This window comes from Lygodium microphyllum, chromosome 22, assembly GCF_053477565.2.
Source record: "Lygodium microphyllum isolate KBCC chromosome 22, Lygodium_microphyllum_v1.1.10, whole genome shotgun sequence".
NCBI classification, from domain to species: domain Eukaryota; kingdom Viridiplantae; phylum Streptophyta; class Polypodiopsida; order Schizaeales; family Lygodiaceae; genus Lygodium; species Lygodium microphyllum.
Window position 1 is genome coordinate 37,191,446 of NC_141156.1, and position 16,146 is coordinate 37,207,591.

General features: G+C 44.5%; 1 protein-coding gene across 6 annotated transcripts in view; it reads right to left on the reverse strand.

Moving 5' to 3' along the window:
- The window catches only part of LDA (limit dextrinase), a 297,784-nt gene that overhangs the window by 262,702 nt on the left and 18,936 nt on the right, over nucleotides 1-16,146 (reverse strand). For 5 of the 6 annotated variants that reach the window (XM_087663138.1, XM_087663136.1, XM_087663137.1 and 2 more), the window contains exons 4-9: nucleotides 2,222-2,357; nucleotides 2,030-2,082; nucleotides 1,756-1,912; nucleotides 1,416-1,552; nucleotides 934-1,133; nucleotides 699-848 (exon numbers count right to left, since the gene is read on the reverse strand). In XM_087663138.1, coding sequence (XP_087519264.1) covers nucleotides 699-848; nucleotides 934-1,133; nucleotides 1,416-1,552; nucleotides 1,756-1,912; nucleotides 2,030-2,082; nucleotides 2,222-2,357 — 833 coding nt within the window. The remainder of the gene's footprint in view (nucleotides 1-698; nucleotides 849-933; nucleotides 1,134-1,415; nucleotides 1,553-1,755; nucleotides 1,913-2,029; nucleotides 2,083-2,221; nucleotides 2,358-16,146) is intronic. The other variant, XM_087663135.1, reaches the window with a different exon arrangement.

Consider the following 16,146-nt stretch of genomic DNA (forward strand, 5'->3'; position numbering starts at 1 on the left):
GGCTATTACATAGTAGCCTACCTCAAGTTGTAAAAGCAAGAAGATACTATTGGCAGAATCATTTCTTTTGGCTATTTGTCATAGGTTCTCCTCCCCTTCATCTTTCCACACCAAATCAGCAAGCATTCTCTTCTCTCTCTCCTAAGCATCACTTGTTTCTTGGAAAGCTCTCCATCTCTCATATTTTGCAATTAAAAAAGCCACAATCTTTATTTAAAGACTGTCCTCCTTGGAAATTTATAAGCAGCCTATATTCTATCCCGTATTATCCCAAATTCTTATGCTTTAACCATTTTCAATGCTGGAAAATCAGTTCAGAAAAATACTTAACATCAAATACACTCTGACTTTCTACACTTATTCTGCAAATTTGCCTGTGAAGTAAGAGGACTATACTGCTCACAAGGGAACTTGGCTTGTTCAAGTCTCAAAATTGGTAACCAAAGCATGTATGGGGACTGTTTCCATCACTAAATGTGATTGGCTTGTCACAATGTTAAGACATATACAGGAATACTTATGGTAACGGCATGCAGATAAATGGAGTATGGTTTCACAGCACTCAACTTAGATACATTGCCTTCTGGACCTCAGTTCCAACCAAAGTGTTAATCCAACTGCAACTTCACTTAAACCCACATAACAAAAATACCGGTGACTATTTCACTTCTAGAAAGTCCTTTAGGATAAATAGAGACCTGAAGTCCCTTATATGAAGCTCATAAATTGAAATATCTGTGAATCGTTGAAGCTCAGGCTTTTCAAAAGCCAGACTTGGCCAATTGCTTGGCTGTGTTGCTGCATCATTCAGATCTACAATCAAGGACCGCTCACCATTCGCAGACAGCCTTCAGAAAGCACCATGCACCACAAGCAGTAAGTATTCAATCCACAGACTTCTATTCTAAAGATAATGAATTAGACCATGCATACCCGCGTGAATAAGGATCATTCGCAAGGCATCGTTCTATCTTCTGATTAGCTGTATGAAAGACAGTAATTTCAAAAAGATAATATTTTCCTGTCCAGTCCTTCGGTCCATGAATCATCCAAGTGCCATTCTGATCATCTAGCTCAATAATGTCTAGAGGATCCCCACCCGAAGGAGTAGCATAAAGAAGCAACTTTACACACTGGTTCAAAAATGCCACATTAAGTGAGCATACCTTGAAAAGACGATCAAGATTAGCATGCACAATTATTAGCACAATACACTTAAAGAGAACGTGAGAATCTGATATAGACATGGCAGTGTGTAGACAGACAAAGGAGACAGAAGATGAAAGCAGCCAACCTTATGAAATCTAGACAGACACCACAGTGTGTAGACAGACACAGGAGACTGAAGATAAAAGCAGGCACCCAAATGTTGGACAATCACAAAACAAATTAATTTACTACGAACTTCCCAATACCTGAGCCGTAGGTGCCCATACATGAAGCGAAACATCTTCTTTTGTGAAAACTACACCTAATGGACCATCGTAAGCAAACAAGTCATCCAAAACACCTGGAAGCTGGACACCAGACGCATCTAAAAGAACACCATCATCTGTACAGAAGATGGCTTAGGTAATGAAATAGTGATTCACACACGTATAAAACAGAAAAACATTCAGAATGCAAAAAGAATTATACAGGATTCAATTTATACAGGTGCTTGGAGGTGGGAAAGGATTGTTTGATTTTAGTGATGAGCGTTCACTTTCACCTGACCTCAATTTGAGCTTAAGTTTCCCATCCACTTATGCTTACTTATATATTTAAGGTTAAAAGAACTGCACCCCCACAACCAGTTGTTACCATTGAACACAGCAACACCCACTTGACACTTCACAAGCTCCCGGGCATCACAAAGAGAAGGAACTCTCAAAGCCAGGTACCCTTTTATATGAGGAAACTTCTGCACGACCTACAGGAACAAAACAAAAACTGCAGCAATTTAGAACCTTGGTCTTATCTGCACCTGTAAGGCAGCTTGACTATCAAAATTTATGTGTACTTAACCATTCAATCCTCCCTTGAATACCTCTGAAGGCAGTCCCTCTGAATCCTTTTCGAGTTTGACCACAGCATCTGCACCTGAAACAACCAAAAAGATAGCATCTTGAAATAAAATTGACTCAAACTTTTTGAACATGATCAAAAAAGAAGCATTATGGAAATGTCTCTACTCTTGCAAAAGTATATCACACAACGAATGTAAGCAATCACAACTTACCATCCACTCCTTTTCTTGACAAAAACAAACTTGCATTCCTGCTGGCATATAGATAAAACTGAGCATTGTCCATATCTAGAGGCCAAGCCAAGAGATCCTTCTTCACCCAGTAAGCTTGAGCAAATTTTAAGCTTCCCTGCACTTGCACCAATCCAACTTTGTCTTTTACCATCAGTTCTAGTGAGTCTCTGATTGTTTATCTCCCAGTATACGCAGGAAAGAGCCCTGCTACCTTAAACTTTTCTATAATCAATAATAAACTCTATTTCCCATGGAAAGCCTGGTAGGCTGGCAAGTTGCTTGATTAATTTAGGAGAGATGCCTTTCAGATGCAAATCACTTTCACACCCAGGATGTGCCGAAAGTTGGCTTGTAAAACTTGACAAAGCAGGACACTCAATCACACATGTTGAGCACAGCCAGCTTGTTTCCATAAACGGTTACATTATTGCTTCTTGAAATTGACAGTCAACTGGGGTGAGGCCATTACTTGCTCCATGCTGCATCTGACTGCTCATGCATTCATTCCACATGTGGCAAAAGAAGTGTGAAATGGTTGCTTGATCATGTCAAATTTCTCCATCTAATTACAGAAAGTAAAGCTGAGGAATATGAACACAGAAGGGATGGAGCTCATGGAATTTATGCAAGGATATCCTTAATATATTGTTCTAACTCGAACATAGTCTCCTAATTTTACAGATCAAGTAATGAATAACATGTAAATGCTTTATTTTATGGACTACATTATCAAAAACCCTAACACTGCTTTAAATTAGATACCCCGATCCTAAGTATGTGATGACATAGAGTCTAATGTGATGTATGAAATGCATGCACTAAGATGTGACATATGATGATTCATGCCACAATGTTTCAAGAGGATCATAATAATCATTCACATCCATCCATGTGAAAACTGGAGCATGGCAATGTATAAGAGAAACAAGGGAGCCTTGCAGCATTGCTTGGAGAAAGGAAAGAAAGAAAGATATATTAAAATCAGCATGCCCTATCAAAAGATGACATACCAGCGAGATAGTAGGGTTCGTGTGGAGAAACACAAAGTGAACTCAGCAACACTGAGAAGAGAAGAGAAGAGAGAAGAAACTCTAATGAATGGAATGATGCAGATCTGAATCATGGAGTGAATGTGATACAAGGGAACAAGGGTGCCATAGCACAAGGAAGATGATGAAGACAGCCAACGAACCACAATGTTCTCCTAAAGGGGTGTGATGGCAATGGAGAGGCTAGAGAGAAGAGGTGACGGACTGAATGAATCGACTGTGAAGAATGAGTGACAGAGGCAGCCTATAAATAGACAAGAGACTGTCTAGGGTGGCACCTGGAGGGAGGGTGCCGGCTGTCCAGGGTAGTACCCCATTGTCGACACCCAGACCCTTTTCAGGGCTGTCTACTGTGAAACCCTAAACGCAAAATGCAAAACACAAGACGCAAACTGCACGTGAAGGGCTTTTCAACACCGCCTCTCAAGCCCAAGAAGGGGAGCGAGAGAAGAGTAAGGTGGAGATGCAATGCTACAAACTGAAGAATGCTCATGTAGCAGGTGCCACTTGGATAGCGTCCCTCGTGGGAAAATTGTTCACTTGCCCAAGCGCCCTAGTACAAAGATGATGAAATTGTGCAATGAATAGGAGGAATGTCCGACTTTGTGTGGTGCCGAGAACCATAAGGATATGCCCATACTCAATCTCGAGAGTTGGCTCCATGCTAGCCAAGTGACCAAGGCAAGGAACAAGAGAAGGAAGAAGATGTAGAGAATCCCTAAGATCCAAGATTTCCACCTAAAAAGTAACCTGCAGTAAAGAACAATAGAACAAAGTGAACCGGAGAACCCAAAACTCAACCTCATGAGAGAAGCCACTAGCTTCGTCCATCCATGCGGAAAGAAATACAAAGGCCTTGTTACCAAGTCATAGCTGAACCTCCAAGGCCTCAATCTAGGTAGATCCTCGAGATCTTGGGTATCAATGGGTGAGATGACCACTCGAAGAAACCCACCCCATCCAAGGCTAGAAGAAGAAGGTAAAAGGCCTCCGCCAAGGTATGCGAAGGATTGAGCGGTGGGTAGGGACCCCCTTTGAAACTAGAGGAATAGGAGTTCCCCTCTAAAGATGCACTAGATGCAGATGCCCCCTCGAAGGGCAAAGAAAGATCATACCCCTTTGAATCCCCCTCTCAAGTAGATAGGGAATTCAAAAACTCATGGATCACGGACTCCAAAATGTCTAAGGACGAAGGAAGTGCCACCGGTCATGCCGAAGAAGGTATCTAGGATAGTAAAGAACTCCCAGAGGTGGCCTCTCGAACCTGAGTAGGCAAGGGTGGAGAAGGGTGGGGCTTAGATTGAGCAATGAGTAGGCAACAATCATTGCTTCTCAATGGAGCGGACTAGGAAGCCAAACAAGAGAAAGGAGTCGAACAATCACTCTCTCTCGAAAGAGCACACTGATGAGGAGACGCTATCAAACAATCACTGTCTCTCAAAGGAGCGAACTACAAAACCAAGGGTCATGGTAGCCACCGTATCCGAAAATAGGTGGGAGAAGACTACCGTTGGCATTGCGACGATCCAGGAGGTTGTAGTGCCAATCAATCCTCCATGTGCTCAAAAGAACTTAGTGTGCATTGGATGCGTCTTATTGCCTTGAGCATAGTACTCTAATAGCCGATGCAGAACAATCTTTGTGGCCTAGAAAGGAGAGATGGCACAAGTAGTGCTAGATGGGAGACATATATACTTCGGGGGGTGGGGAGCAAAGGTCGAAGTCGACAAGCATCAATGGTGTGTCCGATGATGCCACAATAGGAGCACCCAATAGACTGCTCATCTGTTGGTAAAGAAGCCATGGGTACCAGTGTGCCTTGTTAAAGAAGGAATAGGTGGAAGAGGTCAGCCACACAAACCATGCACCGCAATGTCTGCCTCAAGGGGTGTGAGGGCGATGCAAAGCACCAACAGCAATGTCCACCCCAAGGGGTGGGAGAGTAATGGAAGGGCTCGAAGTGAACTACCAGTGGAAGGAGGATGCTACCAGCAGTAAGAGGTTGTAACGAGCAGTCAGGAATAGCCGACAACTAACTTAGAAGAGCTGCCAATTGCAAGCGCAACTTTCTACAACAGTAGCTGTTGGAATGCTGTCCGTAGTAGAGAACTGCCGCCAACGGACTGGGCAGAATTGCCAGCAAAAAAACACGACGTACAACAATATGGTGGAACCGCCAGCTGAAGGGAGGAGCCCTAGGCTAAGAAGGAGCTGCCAATTGGAAATGCAAGTTCCAGCAAATCACAAACAGCCGCTAGGTTACGCAAAACAATGGCCAGCAGACTGGTTGAGCCGCCGCCAACAACAGGGAGGAGCCGCCAACTATCAGTAGGCTGAAACGCAAGCAGAAAACACCAGGTGCAAGAGAGAGCAACCACCAGGTAAGGTGTTGATGCAGCGGAAGAAGGAGAAGTGGATGCCGAACCCGCCACCGGTCTTTGCCTTCACTAGAGTGGAGGATCTTTGCCACTGTTTGAGCACATCTAGCTTCAATAGCATGTCAAAAGATGGCATACCAACAATACAGTAGGGTTTGCAGGGAGGAACACAGAGTGAACTTGGCAAATGCTAAGAAAAGAAGAGAAGAGAGAATAAACCCTGATAAATGGAATGATGAAGATCTAAATCGTGGAGTGAATGTGTTACAAGGAAACAAGGGTGCCATAGCACAAGGAAGATGATGAAGACATCCACAAACCACAATGTCCTCCTAAAGGGGTGTGAGAGCAGAGCAAAGGCTGGAGAGAATAGGTGATGGACTGAGTGAATTAACTGTGAAGAATGAGTGACAGAGATAACCTATAAATAGGCAAGAGATTGTCCAAGCTGGCGCCCAGATGGAGGGGGCTAACTGTCTAGAATGGTGGCCCACTGTGGGCACCCAACCCCTTTTTGGGGCTATCCACTATGAAACTCTAAACGCAAAACGCAAAACACAAAACACAAACTACAGGTGAAGGGTTTCTCAACATGCCCAAGATGCCCTATGATACTTGAATGTGTAGTACACATTGAGAGTAAATGTCCACCTCCATATATAGGCAGCCACATTGTCCAATCAATGCCATCTCTATGCAAATTTCGCCACATCATTTTCCCAAATCAGCCATATTTATCACCTCCATATTAGGTCAATCAATTTCCATAGTCATGCGTATCTATAGACTCACTATGATGTACACATGTCATCCCATGTTTTGAAGTATCTCCGTCACTTAGCAGTTCTGGGACAGACACATGGACCAAACTCCTAGAGGAGGCATTAGTGGGCTATCTTCCGCAATGGGTGAAAGCCTAACAAAGCAATGCCATGTGGAGGTAGAAGGCCAATGGTTCATAAACTCCTTTTCTTTTCATGAAGATAATTGAATTAAGTAGTAAATACTTACATCAGACCATCAAGTCAGCAAAGAAAACAGACAGGCATTAACTCGTTTTCTCTGAGAAGAAGCAATGATGGTATCTAAAGAATAAGCATCTGTTAAATCTATGCCAGTAGCTGCAGTAAGACAAAGGAGGCAACTGTTATCCAGAATGGTTGAGCATAAAGCACTTGTAGACGGCTCATTAAGTCCCCAATCAAATACCATTGTATCAAAGCACAAAGTCTATCCTTGCCATTGAAGCTTCCATGGAAGGTGTTTACAAGCTGATCGTGAGAGCGTTATTGTCCAAACTTGCATGTCTCACAAAAGGCTTCATAACTGATTGTGTTTTCTCGTGCAGTAGCATTGAGTGGTTCTGACATCACAATGACCATTCATGGCAGCAAAAGGATGCATTTGCAGCAGCTTTTAGACCTAGTCTCTTCATGGCAGCTTTCCCGGCATGACTAATGACCAATCCACTTGCTTCCATTCCTCCCAATCCCCATTTCCATCTAAAATCCTGCATTTACAGCAGCAGGTCACTGCATTTTAACCACCCTCACAGCATCTACACATCACTAGCTATGAAGAAAATTGCTAGGGTTTGCACTGAGGACACACATAGTGTACAACCACGACAGAAACACAAAGAGACAGACACAGACTTAGAGGGAAAAACTCACACCCTAAACGCAAAACTCAAAACACAAACAGAAGAAGGAAGAGAGAGAACACAACTCTGAAGTGAATGAATACTATAAATGAATGTAAGAGTGTACAGTGTGGTCAAGGGCAGAGCAATGTCGGAGTGTGACGTCCACCGAAGACGGATCCCAAGTCTATGACCACCAGTCGGAGTGTAGGAGTGCTGAATAGTGAATGGTAGCAAGCTGGTCACCAAAACGCAGCAGTTTGGAGGCTGGAAATTGGTAAACGCAGCAGTGTAACATCGATCGGGGGCTGGAAACTATGCACAGTCTGCTGTAAACAGTAGGCTGAAACAGTGTCTGAGTGTGTCAGGGCCGGCTGACCCTGGAGATGATGGACAGCAGGCTGAACAGCAGTCTGGGACAGTCTAGAGCAGTCGCCAGCAACTGAGAGCTGTCGCCTACAACAATGGACAGGCTGAAGATAATGTGGCTGCAGTCAATGATGGCTGGACAGCAGATGGAGGCGGGCTGCAAGCTGGAAACTGGGCACCAACAGCAGCAAAGGGTGTGCGGGCTGGTGTAACCTGCAAGCAAGGATGATCGCTGAATGGGGGCAGCCTGTCTATTTATAGATGTGGAAGGGCGCCCCAAAAATCAGGGTTTCCACTAAACTCTCTCGAACCGCTCCCCGTTTTAGGGTTTCAACTAAACTCTCTCGAACCGCTCCCCGTTTTAGGGTTTCACTTTAAAAGAGCATTTTTAGTGTGATTTGGGGCTGTTTAAGAGGCTAATCAGCAAGTAATGCATATTTTAGCTCAATACTAGCATTAGGTATCACCTTTGCAGGCACATCTTATCAATCTACAGCCTGCATTCTACAAGATTTATAGCACTCAATGGCAATTCAGCCCCTGGCCCAACAGAGCTTTCAACTGTGCCTTGCAGTTCTTGATCTCAGGTGGCACACAGCTCCTACATTTTTGCCGGTATCCTCTTCTGTATTTTGCAGATTTCTACCATGTTTCACTTCAATTCTTCCATTTTATCTATCATGGCTTCTTTGTTTGTGCCAAGCATCACATTGACCCAAGAGGTCCATTAAACATTCCTAAAGATGCAGTCACGTACTAGGAGTTCATTAAAGCTACCACTCCACTGCTAGATAACGAAGATGGTCATGTTGCCGTTCAGAAGTTCCTTGCACACGGCTTTAGCTGACCTCATCTCCCTCATCTCAAAAAACATAATTCCCAAATAAGAGGAAAGCACAAGACCACTTATTCCCTTTGGAATTACTTGAAGGAAAAGCACACCAGAATGGACAACTTTTGTCGCTACCAACTGCAGGAGCAACTAGTGAAATTTAAGCTAGAAGGACCCAATCTCATGGAGCAGGTAAGATAACTATTTGTTTTGATGAGTCGACTAAAGAAGATGTTGTGCTAAGAAATGCACTTAGACACTTAAACAGCCCCAAAACATGCTTATTTTAGGCTTATTTTAGCCAAAACCCTAAAATGGGGAGCGAATCGAGAGAGTTAAGTGGGAGAGGATCTAGAACCCTAATTTTCTATAAATAGGCAGCCAGCTCTCCACTCTCTCTAATCTCGTTTTTGCAGATTTCAGGTGTTTCATCTTATCGCCCACACCCCATTCGTAAAGGACATCTCAACCGAAGCTGTCCATTGCTGTCTCCATCAGTTGGTGCCTGATTTCCATCCCTCTTTACGCAGTTTGGAGCTAATTCCAGCCAGGCGACTGTTGTTCCTGTGCAGACCTGCTGCCATACAGTCTACCACGTCATCATAGTCCTACTGCCTACGTTTTTAGTCTTTCTCTCTCATGCAGGTTGTCCTGCCTACGTTTTTAGTCTTTCTCTCTACTCACTGTTGTCTGCATACAATCCAGCTTCTCATTGTTGCGTTTGCTCGTGTTCAACATTCAGAGGCTACCTTCCTACGATTCGGGATCCGTTCAGAGTACGACACACTCTCCAGCTCATTACTCCTGCCCTGATCCTTGAGATACAAGAGTTCGAGATTCAGTATTCATTCACTGCATAGTGTGTTTACTACATGAGCATCGTATTATTCAGTAGTTATATCACTTCATTCATTCATTGTGTTCATTGTCTTTGAGTTACCCTAACCCTAACTGTGTTCTTTTATCAATCTGTGCTTTTGTGGTATAGTTTCCGTTTATGTTTTTGTGTTAGGGCATTTCTTTACAGAAGGTTGGTAAGACTTTCGCAAATGATGAATAATGTATATCATGCAAAATTTGTGGGATTCAATTTCCTACTAAGGCCTTATACAACTCTTCATCTTTGATCCTATCTATGAAGATAGTTCCAACAACTTTGGGTGTTGTCTCTCAGGACCAAGGATTCTTTTATAGAGACCAGAATTCCTAATCAACTAATGTCTAATAGCTTCATTGTCTAAAACCTTCTTGGCAAGGGTGGTGATAACCTGATTTAACTCAATTACAACAAGCATTAAATATAAAATGTCGAAATACACACTTTACCACTTGATCTTCAACAACCAATACCCAATTGGCCCCAACAACTAGCTCCCCTTGCGGTATTTCTTTATCGTGTATTGTTGTAAGGTCGAAATACACTGAGATATAGGTTGATCTCCTTCAATCTTCAATACAAATAGCTCTCATAAATGATGAGCACCGCTTGGGCACAATTTGCCCCTTGGTTGTTGTTAACCCCAACACGAAGAAAGTAAAAGGAAATAAAAAAGACGCAGGGCAAAGGCCGAAAAAAAGGTAGCCTGACTGAAGAAAGAACAGGAGAAAAGGCCAAAAGCGCAAGGGCAACCTTAAAAGTCCAAGGCAAATGCAAAAGGGGAAATGTGCATTTTAAAATAAAAAGACGCACCCTGAAATCTTGTAAAAGAGTGCCAGGCTCTCTCCTGTGCAAATTGTAAAGATAGACGGGCGGTGGAGAAGAAGCAAGAAGGATAGGAAGAAAATAGGAAAAGAGAACCTAGACCAATGGCCGGTCATGTAAAAAGGGGATGACCGCCCAAGGAGGAGTAGGGCATGTATAAAAGCCAAAAAGTGGAATGAGAAGCTCATTCTTGTATGTGGCCAAAAATAGCTCTCCTCTTCTTCTTCTTCTTCTTCTTGTTCTTGCTTGCTTGAGCTTGTGCTTAAGAGAGGGAGTGTGAGGGAGTGAGTGTGTGAGGTTGAGGAACCGTGGGTTGGAGAAGCTCTCCATCTTCTCCTCTGTTCTTCTCTTCTCTTCTCTTGCTCGTGGCGATGGAGCTTGGAGCTTGGAGCGGGAGGATCGAGCTTGCTTGAAGCTTACACTTGGATCGTGGAGCTACCGGAGTGTGCGGGAGAGGAGGCAACTCGATCGGCATGAAGGTAAGCTCACTACACCCGGTAGGCATGAGAGCGCGTAGGCTATGTGAGAGGTAGCCATTAGCATTCGGCTTGAAACGCTTGAAGCAATAAGCGGTCCGTGGGTCTTGGCGGTTGAGCGTAAGCTCCCACCACATTTTGGTTCCGTTGCTGGGACCAACAGATTCAAGCCTTGAGTGCTTGCCCGCTCCACACCAAGCATTGAAGTAGGGTTTTCCCCGAACCGGTGCTTGAGATAGGTAGGAAGTGAGGGGGTTGAAGATGGGATTTGATATCCTTTGCAAGTAAGTTTTTTGCTTTTTTGAGATTTATGTTGTGAGATAGAGTAGTGTAGGTATTTACTTTGTGATTTGGATGCATTAGAGTAGAAGAAAAGAAAGAAAAACAAAGAAAAAAAGCATTAGGGTTTCTGCTATCAAAACAGGGAAAGAGGGTTTGATTTGCTTGCCGATTTGTACTTTGGAGGTTATTTGCTATTCTAGGGGTATAGAATCCTTCATTCATGTCTGTTCTTGCATTCTGAAAGTTTGTGTGACCCCTCAAGACCAAAATCATAAAAAACGAAGCATTATTCGTCAAATCTGCCAAAACTGTACCGCGTTCGGTCCGTCCGAATGACGGCCATTCTAGGCCGAATCCCAGAATCGGCCCTCGGTCCTCGCCCATTCAGCCTTCAGCCCAGCCTTCAGCCCAGCCGACTCGGCCCAAAAATTCATTCGGCCCGGCCGGCCGACTCGGCCCAAAAACTCATTCGGCCCGGACGGCCGACTCGGCCCAAAAACTCATTCAGCCCGGCCAGCTAACTCGGCCCATTCACATTCGGCCCACTCGGCCCTTGGCCCTTGGCCGGCCAAATTTGGGACTCGGCCCAAAAACTACAATTTTTCCAGAATTCCATTTTGGCCAAAAACTGAGTTGCCACCATCAAAATAGACTCCATAAATCATATAGAGCCAAAGGCACATTATAGATCTATCACTAGGCTAAAATCCACAGCAAATAGTTCAAAAATTAGCTACCAGAGGTCCTCCCAATCATGCATGGTATTTATCGTAACGGCCCTTCGAGCCGGGGGGGACTGTCCCCCCCCGGACCCCCGCAGAGGGGGCTCTACCCCCTCCGTACCTCCCCTGGTAGGCTTGAGAGAGAACGCGCGCCGCAACAGGTCCTCCTGATTAGGCCCTAGTGTAGTAATGGCTCTACACAAGCATAGATCTTCACTTGCAAAGCAGCAAACAGAAACCCATACCCAAACAAAGACCCTAGAACCTCAACGGGCCACTCTAGCCATCAAGGGCAAAAAGGCCACACCACAAGAACACGTGTTCAAACTGCGTCTAGTCAAAGCACAATGCAACATCATCAAGCTATCAATGCGAGGATGACTAGACATGACAGTCCTGACGATAGATGTACCTTGAGCAGCGCTGCACAGACGACCCAAGACCTCAGTAGAGAATCCACGTCTGACTGTGCAATTGGGGACTCAAGGGCATTTGTCAAAAAGCTTAAATTTACAAGCCAAGACCCGGAAGATGAAGACATAGTACCACCTGCTTATCTTAGGGTCAAACTCACTGCAAAAAGAGAGCATAGTGTTGATGCTCTCATTGATGAATGAGCAGATTTCAATATCTCGACTTACGAAGCATGGACTCTACTAGGTCAACCAGAGCTCAAACCGACTAATGCAACTCTTAATCCTTACGGGGAACACCCACAAGCACTTCTAGGAATGTGTAGAATCCTTGTAACTATTGAAACAGAAAGCTTGCCAGTCTTGTTCTATGTTCCTCCAAATAGCGAGAATTGTGAAAAGGAAATCCTCCTAGGAAGGCCCTTCAAAAAGGCAACGAAGTGTGAAGCCGACTATATAGCACAGAGGATACACCTAACACTACTAGGTGTGAGGATAGTCACGACCTTTAGCAAGGGTGACCTCATCGAACCTCCAGGGAAAGGCAAGGAAGGTGCTGACATAACAATCAAGCCTGCTAATGAGAGCAAGGACTTGTTTGAAGAGTTGATACAAGCACAGGTCGAACAACGAGAACCAGTAAGTGAGGCAGTGCCTGAAACAAAAAGGTCAAGAGACAATGCCAAGGACGGGCTTTGGACTTGTAAATATCGTAGAAGACCCCAAAAGAAGCCCAAGCCTTATAGACAAAGGCATCGATGAAGAGCCAATACAATGCCGAGATGGATATCCAAAGCGTTGCTACGTGCTCAAGGATATTATGCAGGTAACCGATGGATTTGGGTACCAAAACCCCCTGCTAAACCACCTCTATCAACTGAAGTCCAGATTGCATCAAAAGCAATGAGGCATAGGAGGAAATCTAAGAGAAACTCCAGATCTCGAGACAAGAAACCAAACATGAGTGTTCGAAAGAAAGAGCCTCAGCCTAGCATGCTTAATAAGCAGATGTCATATGTAACCATTGAGCGTGCACAAAAGCCACTTGTGCCCAAGGAGCCTTTGATTCCCCAAGAGGATAAGGAGCACCAGAGACACGACGCTACTTGTGAGAAGGCTAATTGCTCAGCAAGGCGTCTAATAGCCTCGAGCAAATCATTCAACCAGTGCCAAGTCCACCTAAGAGTCCTAGATATCCTACACCCTCTTTTCCCAAACAGACACAGGAAGCACAATAGCAGTCGTCAAGGGCGACTGCTCAATCCCAATCTCTATCTCCATCTAAGCTTCCAAATGTCCAAGAGGTGGGACATGACACCACCCGTAGCTCTCGGCCCAAGGATGTGCCTGTGCAACGTAATGTGACTAGATCAACTCATGATCGATCTACACAGGTGAATGCTACTTCTGATCGCCCTAGGGACTTGACACTACAATCCACCAAGAGTAGCCAGCCCACTGAACTAGCCGCTACTACTTCCAATCAGGGATCACAGCAATCACAGCCCTTGGCTGTGACAACGCCCCTTGCGGAACGTGTCCTTAGCAATTCACCTGCGGAGGAGATGCCGCAACCAGTATCCTTGACAACTCCAGCCCTTCCAAAGCACCTAAAGCCTAGGCTTGAGGAGAAACCTCTCAAAGATGTGGCCAAGGAGAAGGCGCATCTGACCACTTAACCTAGCAAGGCTGTCCAGTAGGGTGCAGCTACGTCCCATGAGGACACAGCAGAGAAGGGGAAAGATGAGGCCCAACCACGCACATCAACGGCTGACCTAGTTCAGGGTCCTGAGTCGTTAAGTTATACACCTTCACTGACCAAGAAAAAGAGGAGAAAACAACGAAAAAAACAGCAATTACAGGTGGTTTTGGATCCCAAGAACAATGAGACCAAGAGCGCTGGAGAGCTGAGGAATAAAGCATCGATTCCATCCACCAATGAACCCATTGATGTCTCTCCTAATAGCGGTGAAACCTCAGACACATCCGTGTGTTCTGATAAATCAAAGCAACAATTACCGTCAACTGTTGCTTGCGACACTCAATCCACCGCTAGAGAAACTCGCATTGATCAATCAAGAGTGGATACAACACTGTCACAACAGGATGCTAAGACCACGCCGGTCACATCCGAGGAGAACCATGACACAACTATCATAAAGCCTGAGGAGAAACATGAAAACCTCGAAGGCATAAGCAATCCTGGCATTGATCAATCTTGCTCATCTAGGCCTGAGTCCCCGGCTATGCTAAAGCCTAAGGAAACCCTTAGAACTTTGCATGAGATAGCAACCGAGCAAGCCCTCATAGAACATAGAGATGTCACAGAGTGCTTGACCGAGTGGGACACTAAACTGAAATTATTCGCACGTATCTATGTTCATGCAGACATAGGCACATTCCCTAGGGAACAGCTTGAGGAATATTTGTCTTATCCGCTATAGTGGGAAGAGCAAGAATATCTTGATGGACATTATGACAAGCTCTTTTGAGAGAATGTGTTTTCAGCGGATTCCACGTTATTGGAATCAGTTTGTGGATTCATTGGCAAATCTTGCTTATGAAGAAGACATTTTCTTCAACTGTGGTCCTAGTTTGGATATTGCTATCAATAATGAGACATGACCTTGTCGCTTGTGGGGAATGTTAGCAGAGCATGCAATATATGGCAGGCGATGGTTGATATGGGTGATGCAAAGAGTGGCTGAGACCAATCTACCGTTGTTATCCTAGACCCATAGGTTGATTAGACAACATGTTATGCGTATGCCTCTTGCTATATATGCAGGAGGGATGGGTCATAATCTTATGCATTTAGTTTAGGGCTGCAAGCCCTATTTTTCCTCCTTGGAAAGGAGCATATTCATCTCTGACGAGGAGGCTGACGAACTACGCTTAACCGTGACATTTAATTAAATGCTCTGCTAGCCAAATCTCTTAGAGATAGAGCAACTAAAGCGACAATCAGAGGGTAGAAGCCAATTTGAAAAACGTTGGTTTGAAAACCACGCTACAATGGCCGAACTTAGAGCCCAAATCATGACAGTCTCAGAGGAGCAACTGGCCAAATGGCGGTCCCAAAGAGACCCGACCTATGTGGCACCAACTTCATTTCGAGTTCTAGCTACAGTTCGAGGTATGGACCTAGCTGGAACTAGCCTAGAGAGCCCTTTGATTGATAAAGTTCTCACTGAGGAGGAGCTACATGTTTCCAGTAGACTCGGACAAGGCACCATGCTACTCGATGTTGCCAAATATTTATTATTGCTAAGTGGGCTACCACAGAAGCTAGATATGTATGCCACACTTGAGTACAATCTTGAGTTCTACAATTGGTTTTTATCCTCACGGAGTGACATGGTTTCATGAACATGTACATAAATAAACAATGTGTTTTGTGACTGTGTAAATAATATCAAAAGAAGCAAAGGCCAACACATCCCATGAGCAATGATGACCAAGTGCAAGTGATACGCATCAAGTCAAAACTAAGGGATTCAGATTGGCGATGTCTTGTTTAGCTAAACATTTTCATTATGGTTGAAGCATGTGACTTGCATGTACTCTCACGCCTTTCCAAGTGAATGCAGAATGACACAGGTCAATGTCTAGAAGCGCTTAATATCCAAGTCACCCCAAGACCACCAACCCCACAAAGAACCATTATGAGGGAAGTGACAGGAATACCAAGAAACAAAAGCCATGACGGAAACGCCACTGGATAAGAACCCAAGGACACCTCTGCAGAAAGCACATATTGCAACTGAGCATGGCTAAAGCATAATCATCGATTACCTCCTCCTTCTTGGCCAAACTCTATGTTCAGGCAGGAGCCACGCTCTCAACAAGGGCGAACGTCTCTTCATCATCCAGGATTCAATTCGCAAGATGCTCTGCCCTTGTCCATGCACAGCTCACTCCAAGTGCTACCTCAATTGTTCGATGTCTCACATGTTACAAAGAGGTTTGCAAAATCTCAAGTGTATCTCTTCATCTCAACAACAGTTCCTCTAGCATCAAGGCTGGTGACACAATCATC